The sequence below is a fragment of the Schistocerca cancellata genome, chromosome 3 (genome assembly GCF_023864275.1).
Source record: "Schistocerca cancellata isolate TAMUIC-IGC-003103 chromosome 3, iqSchCanc2.1, whole genome shotgun sequence".
Taxonomy (NCBI): Eukaryota; Metazoa; Arthropoda; class Insecta; order Orthoptera; family Acrididae; genus Schistocerca; species Schistocerca cancellata.
Window position 1 is genome coordinate 170,698,597 of NC_064628.1, and position 21,766 is coordinate 170,720,362.

Here is a 21,766-nt window from a genome sequence, read left to right on the forward strand (position 1 = left end):
GGTCCATAGAGTCAAAATCAGCATCATCTGGCAGAAAAACATGGTCAATAACATTCACTTGAAGTAGAGGACCTGTCACAAGTTTCAGACAGAAAAGAGCCATTTTAAAATTTATATTTTGCCCAGGGATCACAGTAAGTTATTATGTGTTTTCTTGTACTAGCTACTTCTGTTAAGTTTTTCACTGTGGATGATGAAATTTCCTGTGATCCTCTCAAAGCTATAGTTTCATCCCATATATACATGAAAGCAGAGTCAGTTCTGAAGTAATGTCAGTCAAGATTATATCAATATACTGTAACACCACAATAATCTGGCATTTGATAATCCAACAGAACCAATAGTTTGGCACATATCAGAAATTTTCTCATATTTTTAGCTTGGTGTGGCAGTATAATTGGACACCTTTGAGGAACCTCAGAACTGGTTGGTGTGGTTCCTCATCAGTAACAATTGTGTGCTTCACTGGTTGAAGAAGTTGAGATGGAAAATGACACAAATGATGATCACTCATCAACTGATTGCTGTGAAACTGTACCAGTGATAATTTTTGCAACCAATAATGAACTGAGCATAATTTTCAGCAGAAGAAGTTGACGAATGGATTGATATTGACAGAAATTCAGCTATCAAAAATAGCTGACTGGTAATGTGATGTTACAAAGTGTTTTCAATGCACAGGAGTCACCAGAAGCTGAGAATGAGGGAGAAGAAATTCCTACAACTCACATCTCTTGGGTGGAGGATTCAGATGTGTTGAACACTTTTATGAAATTTGCTGAGATAGCCAACAATACAACACTTCTGAAGTTATTGATCTGCACATCATACAAAACAATTTTTGTCAAAAAAGTTTTCTATTCAGGATGCAAGTTAGCATTTCTGTAATGTTTCAGACAGCTCATAATAAAACTTTGGCTTAACCATCAGTGGTAGGCACCAGCCCACATATTCCACGCCATGAACAATGTCAGATATCTATGCTATTCCTGAAGACAGTGATTCCATTTAAACTGCACAAAATTCTTGGTAGCAATTTTTATTCATTACCTTGTTCTTGGATCTTTTCAAGTCAGCTTGGAGCTTGTTTTATTTTGTAACAGGCCTATATAAAATGATTTGTGGGTACTGAACTTTATTGTGATCTCTCCTGTCAGCTACCTGATTTTGCACATTAAAACTACAGGTCTAACTTACAGCCCTGTTTTTAAACCAGGTTTTTAAAATGAAATTGATAATCTGGCATATTTGATAATATGGCATTGCCAGATCCCTGAGCATGCTGGATTATCAAGGTCCTACTGTAATTGTGTTTATAATATGCTACTGAATATGTGAACTTTGGAAATGCCACAGCTTTTTCCAAATCAAATACAAAAGCATGAACGTCTTTAGATTCAGATTTTGGTAATTCCTTATGCACTTTTATCAAATTTCGTGCAGATTCAGTTCTCCTTAAATGTAAGTCATGTTACACTTCTAATTGTTTTTTTTCACCTTCAGCAACTGATAACAGTATCTGGTACTAACCACATATTGTGCATGTACCTCTTCTTAGCAGATGGAAACTTAGATTGAAATTACGATGGAAAATTGTCCTATTCAAAGCTTCAGACACTGGTTTAATATTATCTTCGACAACTTTATCTTTATGTAAATTGTGCATAACCCTGATGTTAAATTCAGTACTCACTTAATGTCTCTTAGGGTTTCCTGATCAAGATAATGTGACTGATGACATGGAAAGCTTTTAATACAGGAATGGATGTGACTAGCTGTACCTTCTCGAGCTTTATTGCTGACCTCTTAAATTGCTGTCAGGCTCCTCTCCTTTCTTTCTTTCTTTTTTTTGTGTAAATTGAGTGACCCTGCCATCAGAAGTTTGAGAAGTTCAACAAAAATACTTTTTTCAGATTTTAACTGAACAGCCTTTGGAGGTTGAGGTTCTGTTCATGGTCTTCTTGCTCCAGAGGATTCTGATTTGATTAGTCCATATGGGTAGTCATTTTGAGAATTAAAAGGTTCCATTTGCCAAAAACTATTATAAATACCTTTGCTTTCTTCTTTAGTTATTTTTGAAGCACATTGCATCCACAGTGGTTGAGCATCATTACAAAATATTTTAGCAGTAATGATTTTAACTTTTCTAGTGCTGTATGTTTTACCTTGATTCCTTTTCAGTTTCACCTCTTGTCTTCCATCTTCTCCCTGTCATTTTCTTGTATGATTGCTGTTGCTCATCTTCTTCATTAATCTCATGATATTCTGAAGCACAATACAAAATTGTTCCCTCGTCATTCATGATTTCTCTAAGCCTCTCTGAATCAGTCATATTATCATAAACATAAGCTCATACAAACAGCAGTAACAACTGCCAAATAATTAAGCTGATTGTTTATACTCCAATGAAATAATAAAATAGTATAAAACTTTTCTGACAAAAGTTACATGAAAACAATTTGTTGGATGATGTTATAATACAAAACATCACATGAAAACAGTTTTGGTAATTTTAAAATGAAAAACTTTTCTGCAAGTAGTTGTTAGTAATAATAATAATAATAAACAGGAAACTTCCCAGTGGTGGAACAAATGGTTCAAATGTCTCTGAGCACCATGCGACTTAACTTCTGAGGTCATCAGTCGCCTAGAACTTAGAACTAATTAAACCTAACTAATCTAAGGACATCACACACACCATCACACACATCCATGCCCAAGGCAGGATTCAAACTTGCGACCCTAGCGGTCGCTCGGTTCCAGACTGTAGCGCCTAGAACCGCACAGCCACTCCGGCCGGCTAGTGGTGGAACAGAAAACTAATTTAGTTTCACGGCATTATGGTGTAAGTCAGATTTAATTCACTTTGCCATGAAATGTAAATAGAAAATCTAATTATGTTTCATGGTGTTGTGGTGCATGTCGAACGGACTTCATTTTATCATAACATTTATCATGGAAACCATTTCACAGCAGAACTTGTGATGCCATCTGTGATGCTATTGCACATACAAAGACATGCATCTCTATGCCATCCAAAAGAATGCAGTATAACATAGTACTTAACTCATTTTTGTCAATATGTGACTTAATCATTATGTTCTAAATCTCTTCACTGCTTCCAGCATCTGATGAAGATGATGAAGAGTGTTGTGTATAAGTATGAACTCATAACAAATATACCACCTGTTTTCTTACTTATTATTTATTAAATGTCTGTGTCCTCTTATAAAACCAATGAATCATGATTGGAATCCAGATGCATCATGCTGTCCAATTTTATATAATCACAAATCGATGAACTAAAATTCTAATCCATCAGCGTGACATTAAAAAAAATTGAGCATGTTAGTGTACGTAAACATTTGTTGACAAAAGTGAATAATGAAACCATGAGTGATAGAGTGTTAGACTGCAGCTGAATTACACCACTGCAATAAGTTAGAAAAATTAACTTTCATTACAATGACTATTCACAATATGGGTAGAGTTGACAATACCTCCAAAACTTCCAACCACCACTTGCTCATTTTTGTGTCTGCTGCTGCCCTTGGTTCCCCAGTTCTGCACAACAGTGGTGCAATGGTTACTGTTGTGGTTGTGGAGATATGAGTGTTTGATTGGGTTGCCGTCATGTTATGGTGCCCACCAGGACTTTTATGTCTCCTCTGCATCACAGTATTTTTCAGGGAAGAATTTGAGATGTTATATGTTGTTCTTGAATGTTTAGGGATATTCTCAAATGTTCACAAATATTCTAGAATATTGCCAAATGTTTTAGATGGAAACTGTGAAATGGCATGTATCACGTTGCTCCACAGTCTGCCAAAATCATCTTAACCTGGATCGTGCAACATATTAAAGACAGAGAACCAATTCAACAAAAAAGTATTGCCACTAATGGATAAAAACTACATAAATGAAGAATGGTTATGTGACTAAACAGTTTTAACAAATGAAGTAATTCGATAAGCAAATCATCGAATGCAGAGTATGATTCCAGGGAAAGAAACACATTTAAATCCATTGATACAGCATAAACCAATGAAATTTACTAAAGAACTCTTACATTTTCACTATGTTCCTGATATGCCCGCACCAAACAGCTTCTAAATAACGTCATATAAGTGGAAATATAAACTACAAAAGAAAATGGCAAGTCAGTATTCTTACCACGAATTCAGTTCTGTTGTGGACTGACAAGACAGCCAGTCCACAGTGACGGGTAACCGAAAGGCATGCGTACACACATGCCGGCTGGCGTGATGTCTGAAACAGGATACTTAATGAATGCTATAAAGAAAAGTACGTAGCTCCTCAAATACTTAACTTTATTCCATCATTGTGGTACATCGCTCTTGACGATACAATTGAGAGTCTTTAAATACAAGCACTGTAAGGCTAATGGCGCCTTGCTAGGTCGTAGCCATGGACTTAGCTGAAGGCTATTCTAACTGTCTCTCGGCAAATGAGAGAAAGGCTTCGTCAGTGTAGTCGCTAGCAAAGTCATCGTACAACTGGGGCGAGTGCTAGTATGTCTCTCTAGACCTGCCGTGTGGTGGCGCTCGGTCTGCAATTACTGACAGTGGCGACACGCGGGTCCGACATGTACTAATGGACCGCGGCCGATTTAAAGCTACCACCTAGCAAGTGTGGTGTCTGGCGGTGACACAACAAGTTCATTTCATCTACCTTACAATTCACTTTTAAAATCTCCCCATAAGATACTGATGGCACCACCTTTGATGATCCTTGGGCATGGCCACCTTTTGTTTATCTGTTGTTTATGTGCCATTCAATAGACTTTGATTTGTTACTGAGACTTAATAAATGTTATACCTTTGTATTCGTGTGTCTGAATTTCGATTCCATGAACCTTAGTAGGTTACAGGCCTAGTTTATTCACAAAATTTCAACACAGAAGTTTATTATGTCTTTTATTTGATATGCGATTCAAGTTACCTCATGTGTCATATTTTGTAGCATGTAGAATAAAGCCCCCAGGCTGTGGCTAAGCCGCCTCCACAATATCCTTTCGTTCAGGAGTGCTAGTTCTGCAAGGTTCGCAGGAGAGCTTCTGTAAAGTTTGGAAGGTAGGAGATGAGATACTGGCAGAAGTAAAGCTGTGATGACCATGCGTGAGTCGTGCTTCGGTAGCTCAGATGTTAGAGCACTTGCCCGTGAAAGGCAAAGGTCCCGAGTTCGAGTCTCGGTCAGGCACACAGTTTTAATCTGCCAGGAAGTTTCATATCAATGCACACTCTGCTGCAGAGTGAAAATCTCATTCTGGAAACATCCCCCAGGCTGTGGCTAAGCCATGTCTCCGCAGTATCCTTTCTTTCAGGAGTGCTAGTTCTGCAAGGGTCGCAGGAGAGCTTCTGTGAAGTTTGGAAGGTAGGAGACGAGATACTGGCAGAAGTAAAGCTGTGATGACCGGGCGTGAGTCGTGCTTCGATAGCTCAGATGGTAGAGCACTTGCCCGCGGCTGGTGTGAGGTCTGAAACAGGATACTTAATGAATGCTATAAAGAAAAGTACGTAGCTCCTCAAATACTTAACTTTATTCCATCATTGTGGTACATCCCTCTTGACGATACAATTGAGAGTCTTTAAATACAAGCACTGTAAGGCTAATGGCGCCTTGCTAGGTCATAGCCATGGACTTAGCTGAAGGCTATTCTAACTGTCTCTCGGCAGATGAGAGAAAGGCTTCGTCAGTGTAGTCACTAGCAAAGTCGTCGTACAACTGTGGCGAGTGCTAGTACGTCTCTCTAGACCTGCCGTGTGGTGGTGCTCGGTCTGCAATTACTGACAGTGGCGACATGCGGGTCCGACATGTACTAATGGACCGTGGCCAATTTAAAGCTACCACCTAGCAAGTGTGGTGTCTGGCGGTAACACCACAAGTTCATTTCATCTACCTTACAATTCACTTTTAAAATCTGCCCATAAGATACTGATGGCACCACCTTTGATGATCCTTGGGCATGGCCACCTTTTGTTTATCTGTTGTTTATGTGCCATTCAATAGACTTTGATTTGTTACTGAGACATTAAAAATGTTGTACCTTTGTATTCGTGTGTCCGAATTTCGATTCCATGAACCTTAGTAGGTTACAGGCCTAGTTTATTCACAAAATTTCAACACAGAAGTTTATTATGTCTTTTATTTGATATGCGATTCAAGTTACCTCATGTGTCATATTTTGTAGCATGTAGAATAAAGCCCCCAGGCTGTGGCTAAGCCGCCTCCGCAATATCCTTTCGTTCAGGAGTGCTAGTTCTGCAAGGTTCGCAGGAGAGCTTCTGTAAAGTTTGGAAGGTAGGAGATGAGATACTGGCAGAAGTAAAGCTGTGATGATCAGGCGTGAGTCGTGCTTCGGTAGCTCAGATGGTAGAGCACTTGCCCGTGAAAGGCAAAGGTCCCGAGTTCGAGTCTCGGTCAGGCACACAGTTTTAATCTGCCAGGAAGTTTCATATCAACGCACACTCTGCTGCAGAGTGAAAATCTCATTCTGGAAACATCCCCCAGGCTGTGGCTAAGCCATGTCTCCGCAGTATCCTTTCTTTCAGGAGTGCTAGTTCTGCAAGGGTCACAGGAGAGCTTCTGTGAAGTTTGGAAGGTAGGAGACGAGATACTGGCAGAAGTAAAGCTGTGATGACCGGGCGTGAGTCGTGCTTCGATAGCTCAGATGGTAGAGCACTTGTCCGCGAAAGGCAAAGGTCCCGAGTTCGAGTCTCGGTCGGGCACGCAGTTTTAATCTGCCAGGAAGTTTCATATGAGTGAAGTCTTGATTACTGACTGTGGGGGATTGTGGCACATCATTTTTCCATGAGACTGGTTCAGTGAAATTCATGAGTGTCAGAACATTGAAGTTTCAAGTGCAGATAATGCTAAATGGAATTGAAGACAATCAGATCAATTAAAATAAAGAAATTCACAAATGAGTATGGAGAAGATGGATAAACTGATAATACAGTCTACATCCCAAAAATGAGGAAGAATTTATTATCTGTCAGTATTTGCATGACAAAAGGTTTTGGGGTGAGATTTGTAGCTAAGTTCTTTAACATTTCTTGAGAGGGGGATGTGTCATTATTGAAGGAATAAAACAAGGAAACAAAATTTGCAGAATGTTTTTTGTATTAAACACTCAATGTGATGTGACTTTATCATCCACAAATAACCTCAAAACTGGCACAAAGGATTGGATCTTGTAAATGTCAAACTGATTGTGAATTTGATCAGAACAGATCGTATCAAGGGAATGAACATGTCTGATGCAGCATCATTCTTTTGTTAAGTGTGTAAATATGGAAAGTGTCATCATTTATCTTTTAACAAGAAAATCAGAGCAAGACTTTTGGGAATCAGTGATTTCATATACAGTGATGTGTGCAGACAAATGGTGACTGAATGAGGTCAGTGGTGCATACTATTTTGTAACATTCACAGATGATTCATCTGGTTTTTGTCATGTCTATTTCTTGAGAAATAAGTCTGATATTTTTTATCGTTTCAAGGAATTGGGATGACAATGTTGAACAGGCTGTCCAGAAGTGTGAAGACCCTGAAGATTGATTGAGGGATGGAATACTTGAACAAGAACATGAAGAACTATCTCATTGAATGTGGGATAGAATTTGAGTCAATGGAATCGTATACTTCACAATAAAATTGGAAGGCAGAACACAAACACAGGACCATCATCGAGTCCACAAGGCCATGCTCATTGGGACGAATGTTCTGAAAATTCTGTGGGTGGAAATGGTTGACACCACTGTATATATGTTAAATCAGACTTCAATCAAATAGGGAAGAAATGCAACACTATGCGAATTATGATCAGGGAAGTGAATTAAGATCAGGGAACCCCAGATCTCACAAGTGTGAACTTTCAGTGCAGAAGCATTTCTCTCTGTTTCTAAATTTTTCTGCAAGAAGTTGGATTCGAAGGCCAAGAAAATGATTGTGGTTGAATATCAGGGAGGATCTTGCAGTTACAGACTTTTTTAATCCAGAAAACAATAAAATCATCAAATCCCAAGATTTGAATTTCAGTAAGCGTGCCCTGACCATCCATAAACCCATTTAAAAGCAGCATTTTCTCGGTTTATGTAATTTTGTTTGCTATTTGGTCTCCAAAACTGAAGAATCTGAAGGTTAAGATGGAAAACACAATGTCAAGCCACCAGCTGAAGATGTGAGTAAACTACAAAAAGGTGGGCTCAAGATCCCGGACAACCACATGAAGATTAACAGCAGTCTTACAAGTTACATGACACGAGCAAGATTTGACCTCCAGCCAGATATGATGCAAGCTATGTAGACTGTCTTGAACCAAACACCTTTGAAGAGGCAGTCTTGGGTCTAGACAAAGAAAAATGCAAACAAGCAATTGAAGAGAAACATTAAACACATCAAATGAATGAAACTTATGTCATCCTGCTATAAAAGGACCAAAGGATGATAGATTCAAAGTGGGTTTTCAAAACTGAGCCACCAAAAATAAAAATTGCTCCTGGTACAATGGTAGACTTTTTGCTTGAGGCTTTACTCAAAGCTCTGGACTGTACTGCTAGGAAACTTTGTTGCCCGTCCTGCGATACAACTCACTGCACACGGGGGAAACTGCCAATTATCTGGACTTCTTGGATTTGTTTGTAGATGATGGGCTGTTGATTAGAGAAAGCAAAGAATCTCTCAAGGTAATTGCAGATGGAATGAAAATGTATATAATAACTGTTTCTGAAGTGAAGGTCTTTTTCAGAATGGAAATTGAACGAAATAATGAAGATAAAACATTGTTTGTCCACCAAAAAGTGTATGCAATGCAAATCTTGAAATGTTTTGACTCAGAAAATTTGAATCCTGTATCTGTTCCAGTGGATCTAAATGAAATTGTGCTCAGCAGATGAAAATGTGCCAGTTGTAGTTAAATTTCCATTCCTGGAAGCAATTGATCCACTTTTATTTCTTGCAACTATTAGTCAACCAGATCTGGCTTCCAAAATGCCTGCAGTGAGCAAATATGTAAACAGTTATGAAGACAGTCATTGTCAAGCCATCATAAACACTTTCAGGTATGTGCAACACACGAAGGATTTCAGTATATTGTACAGAAAGAGCAAAGACAACATGGTTCTGTTCAAGTGTAGCAACTTGGATTATGCAAGACATATAGGAATAAGGTGGTTGACCTCCAGTTTTGTTATCCTGTTATCAAATTTACCTACAATGTTTCTCCCTGGGTCAAAGAATGGTAACTTTGCCTACTGCAGAAGTGGAATATGTGGCCGCCAGCATGCTGTAAATATGTGATATGGTGCAGAATCTGCTAAGTTATTTCGGAGAGCAATGCAATCAAGAAACAAAACTCCTTATGGATAATCAGAGTGTGATAAGACTCATAAAAAATCCCAAACTTCATAAAAGATCAAAACATATTGATATCATTTCATAAGAGAAGAGGTATGAAGAGGGAGGAATCATTATCAAGTATGTTCCAAGTGAAAGGCAGTAAGCAAACATTTTAACAAAACACTTGACATTTTAACCAAATCCTTGAGACCCAGTTCTATATCAACACTTATTTTGATTCTTTGGACGCTCAGAGATCGACATTTTAATTCTACCAGGGTGTGGTATTATCTCACATATTGTATGCCAAGAAAGAGGGAAAATTGAACCATTTGTAATGTTAGGTATAATTTATGCCATACTATCAGTTGGATTAATAGGATTTATTGTATGAGCACACCATGTATTCACAGTATGAATGGATGTTGATGCATTGACATGCTTCACATCAGCAACAACAATTACTGCCATACCAACAGGTATTAAGGTATTCAAATGACTAGCTACATTATATGGAACTAAATTCAAGTTTAACCCGCCATTATTATGAGATCTAGGATTTATTTTCCTATTCACAATTGGCGGGTTAACAGGCCTAGTATTAGCAAACTCATCTCTTGATGTTCTACTCCATGATACATACTATGTAGTAGCACACTTCCACTATGTATTGTCCAAGGGGCAGAATTTGCAATTATAGGAGTTGTTGTTGTTGTGGTCTTCAGTCCTGAGACTGGTTTGATGCAGCTCTCTATGCTACTCTATCCTGTGCAAGCTTCTTCATCTCCCAGTACCTACTGCAGCCTACATCCTTCTGAATCTGCTTAGTGTATTCATCTCTTGGTCTCCCTCTATGATTTTTGTCCTCCACACTGCCCTCCAATACTAAACTGGTGATCCCTTGATGCCTCAGAACATGTCCTACCAACCGATCCCTTCTTCTAGTCAAGTTGTGCCACAAACTTCTCTTCTCCCCAATCCTATTCAATATTTCCTCATTAGTTATGTGATCTACCCATCTAATCTTCAGCATTCTTCTGTAGCACCACATATCGAAAGCTTCTATTCTCTTCTTGTCCAAACTGTTTATTGTCCATGTTTCACTTCCATACATGGCTAAACTCCATACAAATACTTTCAGAAACGACTTCCTGACACTTAAATCTATACTCGATGTTAAAAAATTTCTCTTCTTCAGAAACGCTTTCCTTGCCATTGCCAATCTACATTTGATATCCTCTCTACTTCAGCCATCATCAGTTATTTTTCTCCCCAAATAGCAAAACTCCTTTACTACTTTAAGTGTCTCATTTCCTAATCTAATTCCCTCAGCATCACCCGACTTAATTTGACTACATTCCATTATCCTTGTTTTGCTTTTGTTGATGTTCATTTTATACCCTCCTTTCAAGACACTATCCATTCCATTCAACTGCTCTTCCAAGTCCTTTGCTGTCTCTGACAGCAAATGGACAGCTATAAGTAGCTTATTGGGCAACAGCGAAACTTATTCAGCTTTGCAGCAAAAAACAAGGCATCAAATATAGTTTATAATAATCCATTTTGAGTGAGTTAGATGCTAAACAGGTTAGGTGATCAACATCCACATTTTTTCCAATTCTGAAAATGAATGGAAAAAATACCAAAGCAAAATTTGTCATTTATGGATAGTGGATAATAAGCCCTGCATGAGTGACTTTCTTTGATTAGCAATAAGAGGAAGCTACACATTTTGTATCAGATACAGAGTTTTGAAGTGAAGTATAATTGATGGGTGATAATTTTTCCACTATCTGCAGTGGCTAGAAACTTATGAGGCCTCAAACCACTTGCTAAACCAACCGTTTTTGTGAGTGGGCTTTTTATCACCATTAGACTAATTTTTGTGCATCAGTTTCATTTAATCTGTTGATTTGTGTTTGTGAAATGATCCAGTCGTCCTTCAGAAGCATTTTCCATAATTAACCTAAGCCCGGACATATCTATTGTCATGGTCTTGATGGCTACGATAAGATGTGTTTTCAGTTCATACAATGATTTTGGACATAGAGGAATGGAAATTCATTGGTGAAACCCTGCACCATGAAACAGCAAACTGAGATACATGATCAGAGCAGAAGGTGATGATTGCAGCAGAAGCACGACTGCTCTGTAGACTTGGTTGAAGTTGAAATCAAGAAGATTTTGAAAACTCCTATTCTCTTCTCGTTCGTACTGCTAATTACCCAGGATTTACTTCCATGCAAGACCACACTCCAGACACTACTTCCTAATATCTCAGTTTATATTAGGTATTAAAATACTTCTCTTTTTTGGAAATGTGTTTCTTACCATCACCCTTTTGCATTTTATATCCCCTCTACTTTTCCCATCATTATTGATTTTCCTGCCCCAATAGCAAAAATTATATATGATTTTAAGTGTAAGAAATATTAGGAAGAATTTCCTGAAAGTATTTGTATGAAGTGCAGCTTTGTGCAAAAGTAAAATGTAAATTATAGATAAACTCTACAGACAATAAGATAATAGAGGCCTTTGAAATGTGATTCTGCAGAAGGATGGAGACAATTAGATGGTAGATCACATAATTAATTATGCAAATTGACTGAAAGAAAGACTAGGTTGATTTGACACATCCGGAAGCATCAAGGAATAGTTTTTCTGATTATCAGGGGAATGGTGTGGAGGGTATAAAAATTGTAGAGGGGAATGAAGGTTTGATTACATTAACCAGACACAAGTGAATTGTGACTGCAGTAGTTATGTAGAGATGACGAGGGTTTCACAGGATATTAATTTCATTCATCATGATTGATGTTTTTGGAAAGCTGGCAACTGTGTCACTAATGATTTAAATAATGAAACTCTGCAAGAGTTACATATGTTTCCATCCTTAGTGCAATGCATTTTGAGACCTTATTCACATTTCCAAATTCAGTTATATACATGATTATTATATGAGGTGCTTGAATGTGTGTTTTCCCACCTCCCTTGGACTGTATTCACATTTTCGTAGTTATACTGCAATCAGAAAACTGAGCAATATAACTCTTGGAATTTGTGTTTATGTGTGGATGTCAAAAATAGCATTTTTGTCTGCCTACTTTCAGACATTGTGCCTAGTCCATTATGCAGAATATCACACACTTGCAATTCATGACTCACTGTTTGATGTTTAAACAAAATATGTTGGAAAGAGATTGTGACAGTATGGTTCCAGAGGAAATTTGGATACAGAGGTGCTATATTTTCTGTGGATTACATTATTTATTTACATAAAGTTGTCACTTATAAAATTATTTTACCAATACTGACTATTACTGACTTTTAATTTATTATTTATTTATTATTAATTATTGACTATACTTTATATTTTATTTTGTTGCAAATATTGAGTAGAGTCTCAGAATAAATGAGCACATTTATGAATTTACTGTAGCTGTTACATACAGGAGAAAAATTTTCAAAAATTAATTGATTCACTATCTAGTTTGTCCCTGAGAATTTTTTCCCCGTGATTTTGGCGGGGTACAAAAATTTTCAGCTCCTCCATTAAATACGTTGTTTGCAACTTCTTGAAGTGATGGATTATCATAAGAGCTTCTTCTATGTTTTTCAATGGGTGGCCAGTGTTTGTGAATTGGTTATGTGTGTAACAGTTGATTTCTTCAGTATGTCCAGTATGAAAGTTCCTGCCAGTCTGTCCTTTGTGGTAGCTTCATCAAGTCTTACATGTGATTTTGTATATTCCTGAGTCTTAGGCTTTATTTTAAAGTATTAACTAATTTCTGTTGTAGTTTGCTGAGAAACGATACCTTCATAAGGTATGCTGGCCACACATTTGATTGTATTATTTGTGCCCTCTAAAGAGACAGGAACTTCTTTCTTTTCTGTTGCTTTTTCTGTATTTTGTCTATCACTGAGCTAGGGAAGTCATTAGCCACTGCAGTTTGCTTAATGATGTCTAATTCCTTCTCACTGTTCTTTTTGTCTGGTGGAATTTTGTTTTCTCTGTATATCATTGCTTTGTAAGCAGCTTTTTTATATGTGTCTGGGAGACATGATGTGGCAGGGATTATGGCATTGGATGTAGTCTTTTTTCTATATGTTGTGAAATTGTGTCTGTTGTTTTGATCTCTTATGCACAAATGTAGGATATTACACACTATGCTACTGTACAATGTCTTCTTCAGAAAAGAAAGGAAAGCAAACAAACATTCACACAAGCAGACAACACTTCCCATGCATGTGACCACTATCTCTGGCTGCTTTAGCTGGATTGGGTAAAGCAGCTGGAGATAGCGGTCATGTATGCATGAAGTTTGCTTGCTTGGTTTGAATCTGTGTGTATGTTTTCCTTCCTTTTCTGTAGAAGACTCTGGCTGAAAGCATACTGTGTAACAGTGTTTTCATTGTGCTTGCCTAGAAGTCAGTGTGTGACCTTTACAGTGAATAGCAGTCAATCCTTTTCATAACCGTTAAATATATGTTGGTGCTGTATCACCCATAATCACAATTTCTATTGTGATAGGCACTGAAATAAAAATTTTCTAATGATCCTTTAATTACTTTGCAGGTGAGATTTTTCAACTCCCAGAATCTTCTAGCAAATTTTGCTGAACACACGAGAACCCTGAGACTCTATCCAAGACCTGTTGTGGCATTCCAGATTAATAGTTTCTTGAGATCCAGGCCTCGAACAACACATTTTCTTAACCGCTTTGCTCGTACTCAGGTAACATGTCTTAACATTATACTGTTGTATGGCCAGATTTTCATGATTACCATAATTTTTTTGAGTGAATACATGTGTTTAACAGTATTGTCATATATATGTCAACTTATCATTTAAGTACAACATACTGTAAATATGCAAGTACATCTGAGGTGATTAGAACATTTTAGGCTTTAAAATAGTGTGTTTGCTACACCTGTTACAATAAAATATCCTTGTTTATATGCAGAGGGTCCCTCTCATCCTGAGGTCTGTGTGACCCACCCTTCCTTTTTGTGCTTCCCTAAACTTTCCCTCTCTCCTCCTGGCAGTACTGACCAGCAATTCTGTCTCATAATTTATTAGTTTTCTTGCTTGAATATTCCTTTTGATACAATTCACTACATTTTATCTCACTGCAAGAACTTAAGGGCATTGAAGTATTCATATGTATGAAGTTTGTTTTGTTTGAATAATTGAAGTTTATTTTGTTTGAATAATTGTATTTTCTTGGTGATTTATTTTCAGGCTGTGGAATTTCTGGCAGAATGGTCTCTAACTCCTAGCAATGTCGCGTTCTTGCGTGTACACACTGGGGTGTTTGATCCTACTCTTATTGGAGATAAATCTAAGTGGTATGCACATACTCTGGAACCCATTTACTTCAGTGTGTGGGATGAGAGCAGTTCACTGAGTGGGGCATTGCGATCATTACGTCAGCAGGAGCAACCAACAGGTTAGGAGTGTTACAGAAGTTAAGACAAGGATAGTACTGTACAACTATGTAGTAAGTAGCCCTTGAGAGACTTTGTCAGAGTTTAAAACTTTCTTTGAAATATTTCATTTTTCAAAAATGTTTAACTATTGGTATCAAGCCATCTTACCACTTTACACCTTTGCTATCATTAAGAGCAGCAGCATCCCTTAATATGAATTGCATGACTTACTTGACTCGAGTTAGTTCCTGTCGTTCCTCCTGGAACATAGGGCTGTGATGAAATTCCTTCACCTGGTACAATTTCTAGCAAGTCTCTTCACTTCACTCCAGGTTTTCCCATCCTCTGCAGCTCCTCTCTCGATCATCCTTTTCCAGGTCTGTTTGGGATGTCCACATTTTCTAACTCCTTGAGGGTTCCAATCCAATGCCACCCTTTCAACAGGTCCATCTGGTATCCTCAATGTATACCCAACCCAGTTCCATTTTCTTTCCTTGATTTGTATATTGATTGGTTGCTGAATTTGTCTCCCTCCAAAGATCTTCATTTGTCATTGTATCTGGCCATCTCACATTTAAAATATGCCGTAGACAGCGGTTGATGAAACTTGTAGCTGGTTTTTGATGTGGTTAGTCACCTTCCAAGTTTCACAACCATACAACAGAACAGCCTTCACATTTCTATTGAAAAGCTGGAGTTTGGTCTTCTTTGAGATGTTCCTATTTCTCCAAACAGGGTACAGTTGTACAAACACACCATTTGCTTTGCGGATGTGACTACGGATGTCTACCTCAGCACCTCCTGTAGTCGTTACTATACTTCCGAGATAGAGGAAAGATTGGACCTTTTCAAAATCCTCTCCATTAATGGCCAGCTATTTGTGATGGTCAAATTTATCCACATTTCTTTGGTTTTGCGAACGTTTATCTTGAGGCCTGCAACTTCCGCCTCTCCCTGGAACCTGGCCAGTTTCACTTCGATGTCTCGATTTTGTTGTGCCATTAAGCAGATGTCTGTGAAATCTAGATCTTTGAGCCTATCCCGCATCCCCCATTGCACATCTCTCTTCCTTTCCCCCATCACTCTCTTCATCATGTGGTCCAACACCAAAAGAAATAGTGTTGGCGAAAGAATACACCCTTGTTGTGCTCCCAAATTAACTTGGAATGGCTCTGTTAGTACTTGGCACTCATAGTCTTCATAAATCTTCTTGATGATGTTAATATTCTTCATTGGAATGCCATATTTTGCAAGTGTATCCCACATGACTCTTTGATTGACAGAGTCGAAAGCCTTTTCAAAGTCAATTAAGGTACAGTGGAGGGTGTGTTGCCACTCTGCGCTTTCTTCCAGGATCATTCTGAGAGTATTGATAAGGTCCACACAGCTTCAATGTTTTCTAAAACTCACCTGTTCTCTCTTCAGTTGTGCTTCCTCAGAATCCTTAATGTGGTTTAAAATGATCCTTGAAAGTACCTTACTTGGTACTAACAATAGGGTAATGCCCCACGAGTTGCTGCAATTAGTAACATCTCCTTTTTTGCGTATTTTCATGATAATACCTCGTTTACAAACTGTTGGCAGTTTCTCCTCTCCCCATATCTTCTCTAAGAGGATGTACAATAACTCGACAGTGGTGTCCAAGTGTGTTTTCAGCATCTCAGATGTTATATTATCTGGTCCTGGTGCCTTCCCATTCTTGATCTGCTTCTATGCTATCCTAATTTCTGCTTTCATGGGTGCATTTACACCAATGCTGGGCCTAGGATAATTGTATTCCGTTTGTTCTTGTTCTTCTACCTCACCGCCAATGTCTCTATTCAGAACTTTGTTAAAGTGTTCCTTCCACGTATGTGATTGTTCTTCACATTTAGTTACTATTTCCTCTTTCTTATTCCTTACTGCTCGGTTCCTCTGGAAGCTTTTCTTTGAGAGCATCTTAGTGATATCATATAGTTCTTTTACATCCCCCCTCCATGCTGCCTGCTCTGCTCTATCAGCCTGTTCATCTATCCATCTTCTGTGGTCTCTTCTCACACTCCTTTTCACTTCCTTATCTGCTGCTCTATCATCAGCTTGTGTCTGTGCTTTTTGTTGCCTGGTCCTGCTCTGATTTACTCTTCCCTTGGCCTCCTTTCTATGGGTGATCTCCCTCCAGGTATCTTCAGACATCCAATCTCTCCACAGGTGATTTTTAAAGCCAAGTTGTCTCTCACTTACTTGCACAAAAGTATTCTTAACTTCTGTCCACATTTCCTCCATGTCCTTATCCTCAGCCATATCTTGTTCCAGGAACTGGAATCTATTCCAGAGTTCCAGCTGGAATCCCTCACTTATCTGTGGATCTTTTAGTTTACCTATGTTGAATCTTCTTTCTGGAAACCACAATCTTCATTTGGAAACTGGCAGTAACAAGATGGTGGTCGCTACTTGCGTCTGCTCCTCTTCTATTCTGCACATCTTCCAGGCTCCTACTGAACTTCCTGGATACTGCGATGTGGTCAATTTGATTTTCTGTAATATGATCTGGAGACACCCATGTTATCTTATGACATCTCTGATGAGGAAACAAAGTCCCTCCTATTACAAGGTCATGGCTTACGCAGAAGTCACTAAATCTTTCCTCATTATCATTCATTTCACCCAAGCCATGTACCCCTATTATCTGTTCCAAACCCTCGTTGTTATCTCCCACCTTGGCATTTATGTCTCTCATAACAATGAGGATATCTTTCTTGCTCACTTTCCTTACAATTCTCATAGCAGGTAATAGAACTCCTCCTTCTTCTCAATGTCTGATGTCTCTGTGGGGGTATAGCATTGGATGAGCATCATGTTTCAGACCTTCATCTTAAATCTGTCAGTCATGATCCTACTGAACACAGGTTTCCATTCTAGAAAGCTTTCCTTTGCTGCCTTGGTGAACAATAGCCCAACTCCATCCCAGTGTTCCTCTTCCTCTTAACGTCCTGAATATAAAAATGTAATTCCATCCGATGTCTGCATTTCACCAAACTCTGACCACTTCACTTCACTCAATCCCAGGATATGAAGTGTATAGTTATTCATTTCCCTTGTCACTTGTTTCAGCTTGCTACTCTCCCTCAAGGTTCGTATATTCCAAAAACCAATTTTCGTTTTCCATTTCATGCCAAAGGTTGTTACCAGTTTATCTATCTGGTTTTGTATTCTTGTCTCGGTTTCAGTAATCAGGTTATTTAAGAAGGGTGGGTGACTGGCCCACCACTTCTGATTGCCTTGGTGGGGCTGTCACCTTGTCACCCAGGCACTGACGGTTTGCCAGATGTTTGGCATAAGGTATTGGCATTTCGTCCGTACCCGTACACATGTTTTAATCGCCAGCATCAGTTAAGTGGGGGAAATGGGAAGGAAAAGAAAAAGATTGGGCTAGGGATAGGAAAAGGATAGGAGACATGTTTTTGATAGGTCGTTGTGGGACACACTTGGTATGGCTCCTCCCCTTTAGCCTGTCTGGCATAAGCAGCCCTGCTGGTAGCTACACTACCACTGGCATATCCCTCTGGATCCAGAGCACGCAAACCTCTTCACCCGCTCAGACAGTGCTATGTTAAGGTGGTATCCCCTGAGGAGGATGAATTGCATGGCAACCAGGTAAATCAGTGAATCTGAACAAGTCTCTGTAACATAAATTGTAAATGCAAGAAAAATCTTCACAAAATCAGATTTTATCTTGGAAAGCACCACAGTAAAAGAAAGGAAGACTGGTGTAGGCAAACTGAAAATTTGTAAAATTACTCAGAATCAAAATCATTAGAGATATGCTAGAAAGAGAGTGAGATGGAATACACCTGTGTAATTCTGCATGAACTCTTCTGTCTTTATGGCCCTAATTTCCTTTTTGTCAGTGTTTTTTTTTTTTGCTTTCTTCTGTCTTTTCTATGCTGGATATAAAGTCTTTGTGAATTCTCTTTGTGTGTATGTGATATCAATACCATCATTTTTTCCCAGAAAAATGTGAGTGTGTGTAAGACTATTCTAGTGTTGGGGAAATCAAATTAAGCTATTTTTTGCATACATAACAGATGTAGAAAAATTTTGATAATTGTTTTGGAGACAAAATAAATGCTGTATCCAAGGTTCTCGGGTGTCCAGCCGGATCCGATCGTCGAAGTTCCACGATATTTCGGTGAATAACCATTCCGCCATCATCAGGTGGTGCTGATGGAATTTTGGAACTTTGATGATTGGATCCAGCTGGACACTCGAGAACCTTGGATACAGCACATTCACCAGGAAAGCCTCAGATCACAAAATAAATGTTATTTTGCCTGCACCATACAGTTTTAAGAGTTTATCTGAAATATACTGTTTGGAACAGAAGAAATATTAACAGCAGTAGCAAAGCTATTGGACACATGTATGGAAACTAAGATATCAAGTCTTTAGACTGAAGTATAAATAAAAGAGTTGTTTTATCTTAATAGTACTCATTTATTGCAGAAGTAGGCAAAAAAATTTGAACACACACCTTATATTGTGCACGGCCAACTTTCATGTCAGAAACAAACTGAATTCTTCTGTAAATATATTCTTACAAACCATGAATGGTTTTCAATGAGATTTTATATGAAGTATACTGGGCTATCAGTTACTTTTCCAATAAAGACCTGAATGGGTTGAAAATACTCAAACCCAATTATTGTGGGTGTCAGAGAAGACCTGTTGTTTCACACTCATATTCATAAAAATATTGTTGATATTCACAGCCTTCAACGTCACTGTCATTATGGAAGAGGTGGTCCATTGTTAGGAATAATCTCTTCAAAACTGAACAGAGTCTCTCACTTACATTTCTTCTGTTCTGAGTGGTGTACATAGAAACTGTTTATCCTCACTTGCTTTGGTGGATATCCAAACCACCAGGAAATGAATACATGTTGCTATAAGTCTTCAATAGATGGACTTCACGAAGTGGAAGTCCAGGAGGTAGTGAAGTCAGTGTAGCAATACAACATTCCCAGACTAGTAAACACTCAAGACTAGAAAGACAGCTAGAAAGTACAGCAAGTGGTGTGCTGTGCCATGAGTCCAGGCCACAGCCTCAGCAGCAAACAGTTGCTAATGGGTGGCACCATGTGATGTGCTTATCTTGGTGGCAACTCCATCCAATTGCTCCTATTGCTTCTCAGTACCTACTACCCATCAATGCTTTGCACTGGGGCAAAGGGCAGAGGGGGAAGGAGGAGGCCCAGAGGCTGGTTTGGTTTTTGGATGAGTCCACCATTGCTGCCCCATCAGTGCCTGAGGAGGATTCAGGGGTGACACGGCACATTGTGGGTGGAGTTGATTGCAGTGATGGACCAGCTGCTCCTGGCCGATCACCACCTTGAACATCTGTTGCCCCTACTGCAAATCATGATACCCTGGGTCCACCTGGTATTTCGGCTAAACATCATGAGAGCCAGCATGGTAATACAGTGTGGTGCAAGAGGCATGGAGCCTACAGTGAGCATGCAGGAGGTCAAACAATGTACATGGTTGACACTCAAGCAGAATCTTGCACCTGCACTACGTATGGGAAATTTGAAAGGGCTTGTGTGTCAGGATGGGGCTATAAGCTAAAATGCTGTGCTGAGTTCAACTCCTTGCAAATGCAATAGGTTGTTCATGCTGTTAACAAATCTATGTGACAGGATGGGACCAACACCACAGTCAGACGCACCTGTGGCCAGTATTAATTGTTCGCCCGGTTGGAACATTGCCAAAGAAGTGGCTTACCTAAGACACTTTTTAAGTTTCACAAATGCTCTTGTACACATTTCTGACCACACAAATGGAGCACCCTTTCTTACATAACTACTTAAGGAGGTGGGAAATATGAGCAGCATTTGGAATGAACTTGGCATAATAATTGACTTTGCCCAGAAAACACTGCAATTCTTTTAAGATTCTTAGGCACTTGTAAAATAATAATGACAGTCACATGGCCGTGTGTGGGTGTAAGCCTGTCTGTACTTAATAAGTGGCCCAAATAGTTGCCAAGTAAAATAAAAATGGCAGTCTCATGATCTTGTATGGGTGTAAGCCCATCTCCACTACTTAAGGAGGTGGGAAATATGAGCAGCATTTGGAATGAACTTGGCATAATAATTGACTTTGCCCAGAAAACACTGCAATTCTTTTAAGATCCTTAGGCACTTGTAAAATAATAATGACAGTCACATTTAGGACACAGCTGAGCTGGTGTCCAGCTGGAAGGCTGCTGTCACCCTACTGACATCCAGTTGCAACATGATATGCTGCATCCCATCAGCTGTTGTCCCTGGCAGTGGCGGGATAGCATGCAGCTTGCTAGCAGCCAAAGTTGACACCTGCTTGCTGAAGCAGACACTCGCAAGGTGTCCTGGCTGATGACAAACAAAACAGACAATGTTACAGTACAGGCAGTGATGCTGTTGATGATGAAGGCCACACTCCGGACGTAATTTTACAGCATGGCTTGTGCTGGAGTTCTCATACAGTAACGGAGAGGAAACTTTGTCAGGAGCCACTGCTTGCTTTGGGGCACATTGATGGTGAACAAATCGCTTTCAGCTTTGTGCATTCACTGATGTGGAGGGTGAGGAAGCACCAACCACTGAATCTATTGGCACTAGGTGCACAAGAGCTTGGTGAACCAGATTATGGCCTTGACTGAGAGTCATTAGTTGAATGACAAGTGCAATGGTGATTAGCTACTGAAGCCAATGTCACCTGACTACTTGATGCTCAGATGATGACCTTGACTGGGAGTCATCAGGTGATCACTGGGTGTGATGACAATTAATACTCCTATCAATGTCAAAACCATAACAATCATCAAAAAGAGCTTGTGCCAAGACAGTAATTTTGTATGCCTTAGCAATTTTTAACACACCACTCGAAGTTGGATGTGAAGTTTCTAAAACCTTTACACTAACCTCATTATCTGGAGCCTGGCAGATTATAAAGTCCC

At 39.1% G+C, this 21,766-nt stretch overlaps 1 protein-coding gene across 1 annotated transcript in view; it reads left to right on the plus strand.

Annotated features, from left to right (window-relative positions):
* Positions 1–21,766, plus strand: part of LOC126176184 (MAP kinase-activating death domain protein) — a 545,775-nt gene that overhangs the window by 157,413 nt on the left and 366,596 nt on the right. The window contains exons 12-13 of the mRNA XM_049923326.1: positions 13,937–14,095; positions 14,603–14,810. Coding sequence (XP_049779283.1) covers positions 13,937–14,095; positions 14,603–14,810 — 367 coding nt within the window. The remainder of the gene's footprint in view (positions 1–13,936; positions 14,096–14,602; positions 14,811–21,766) is intronic.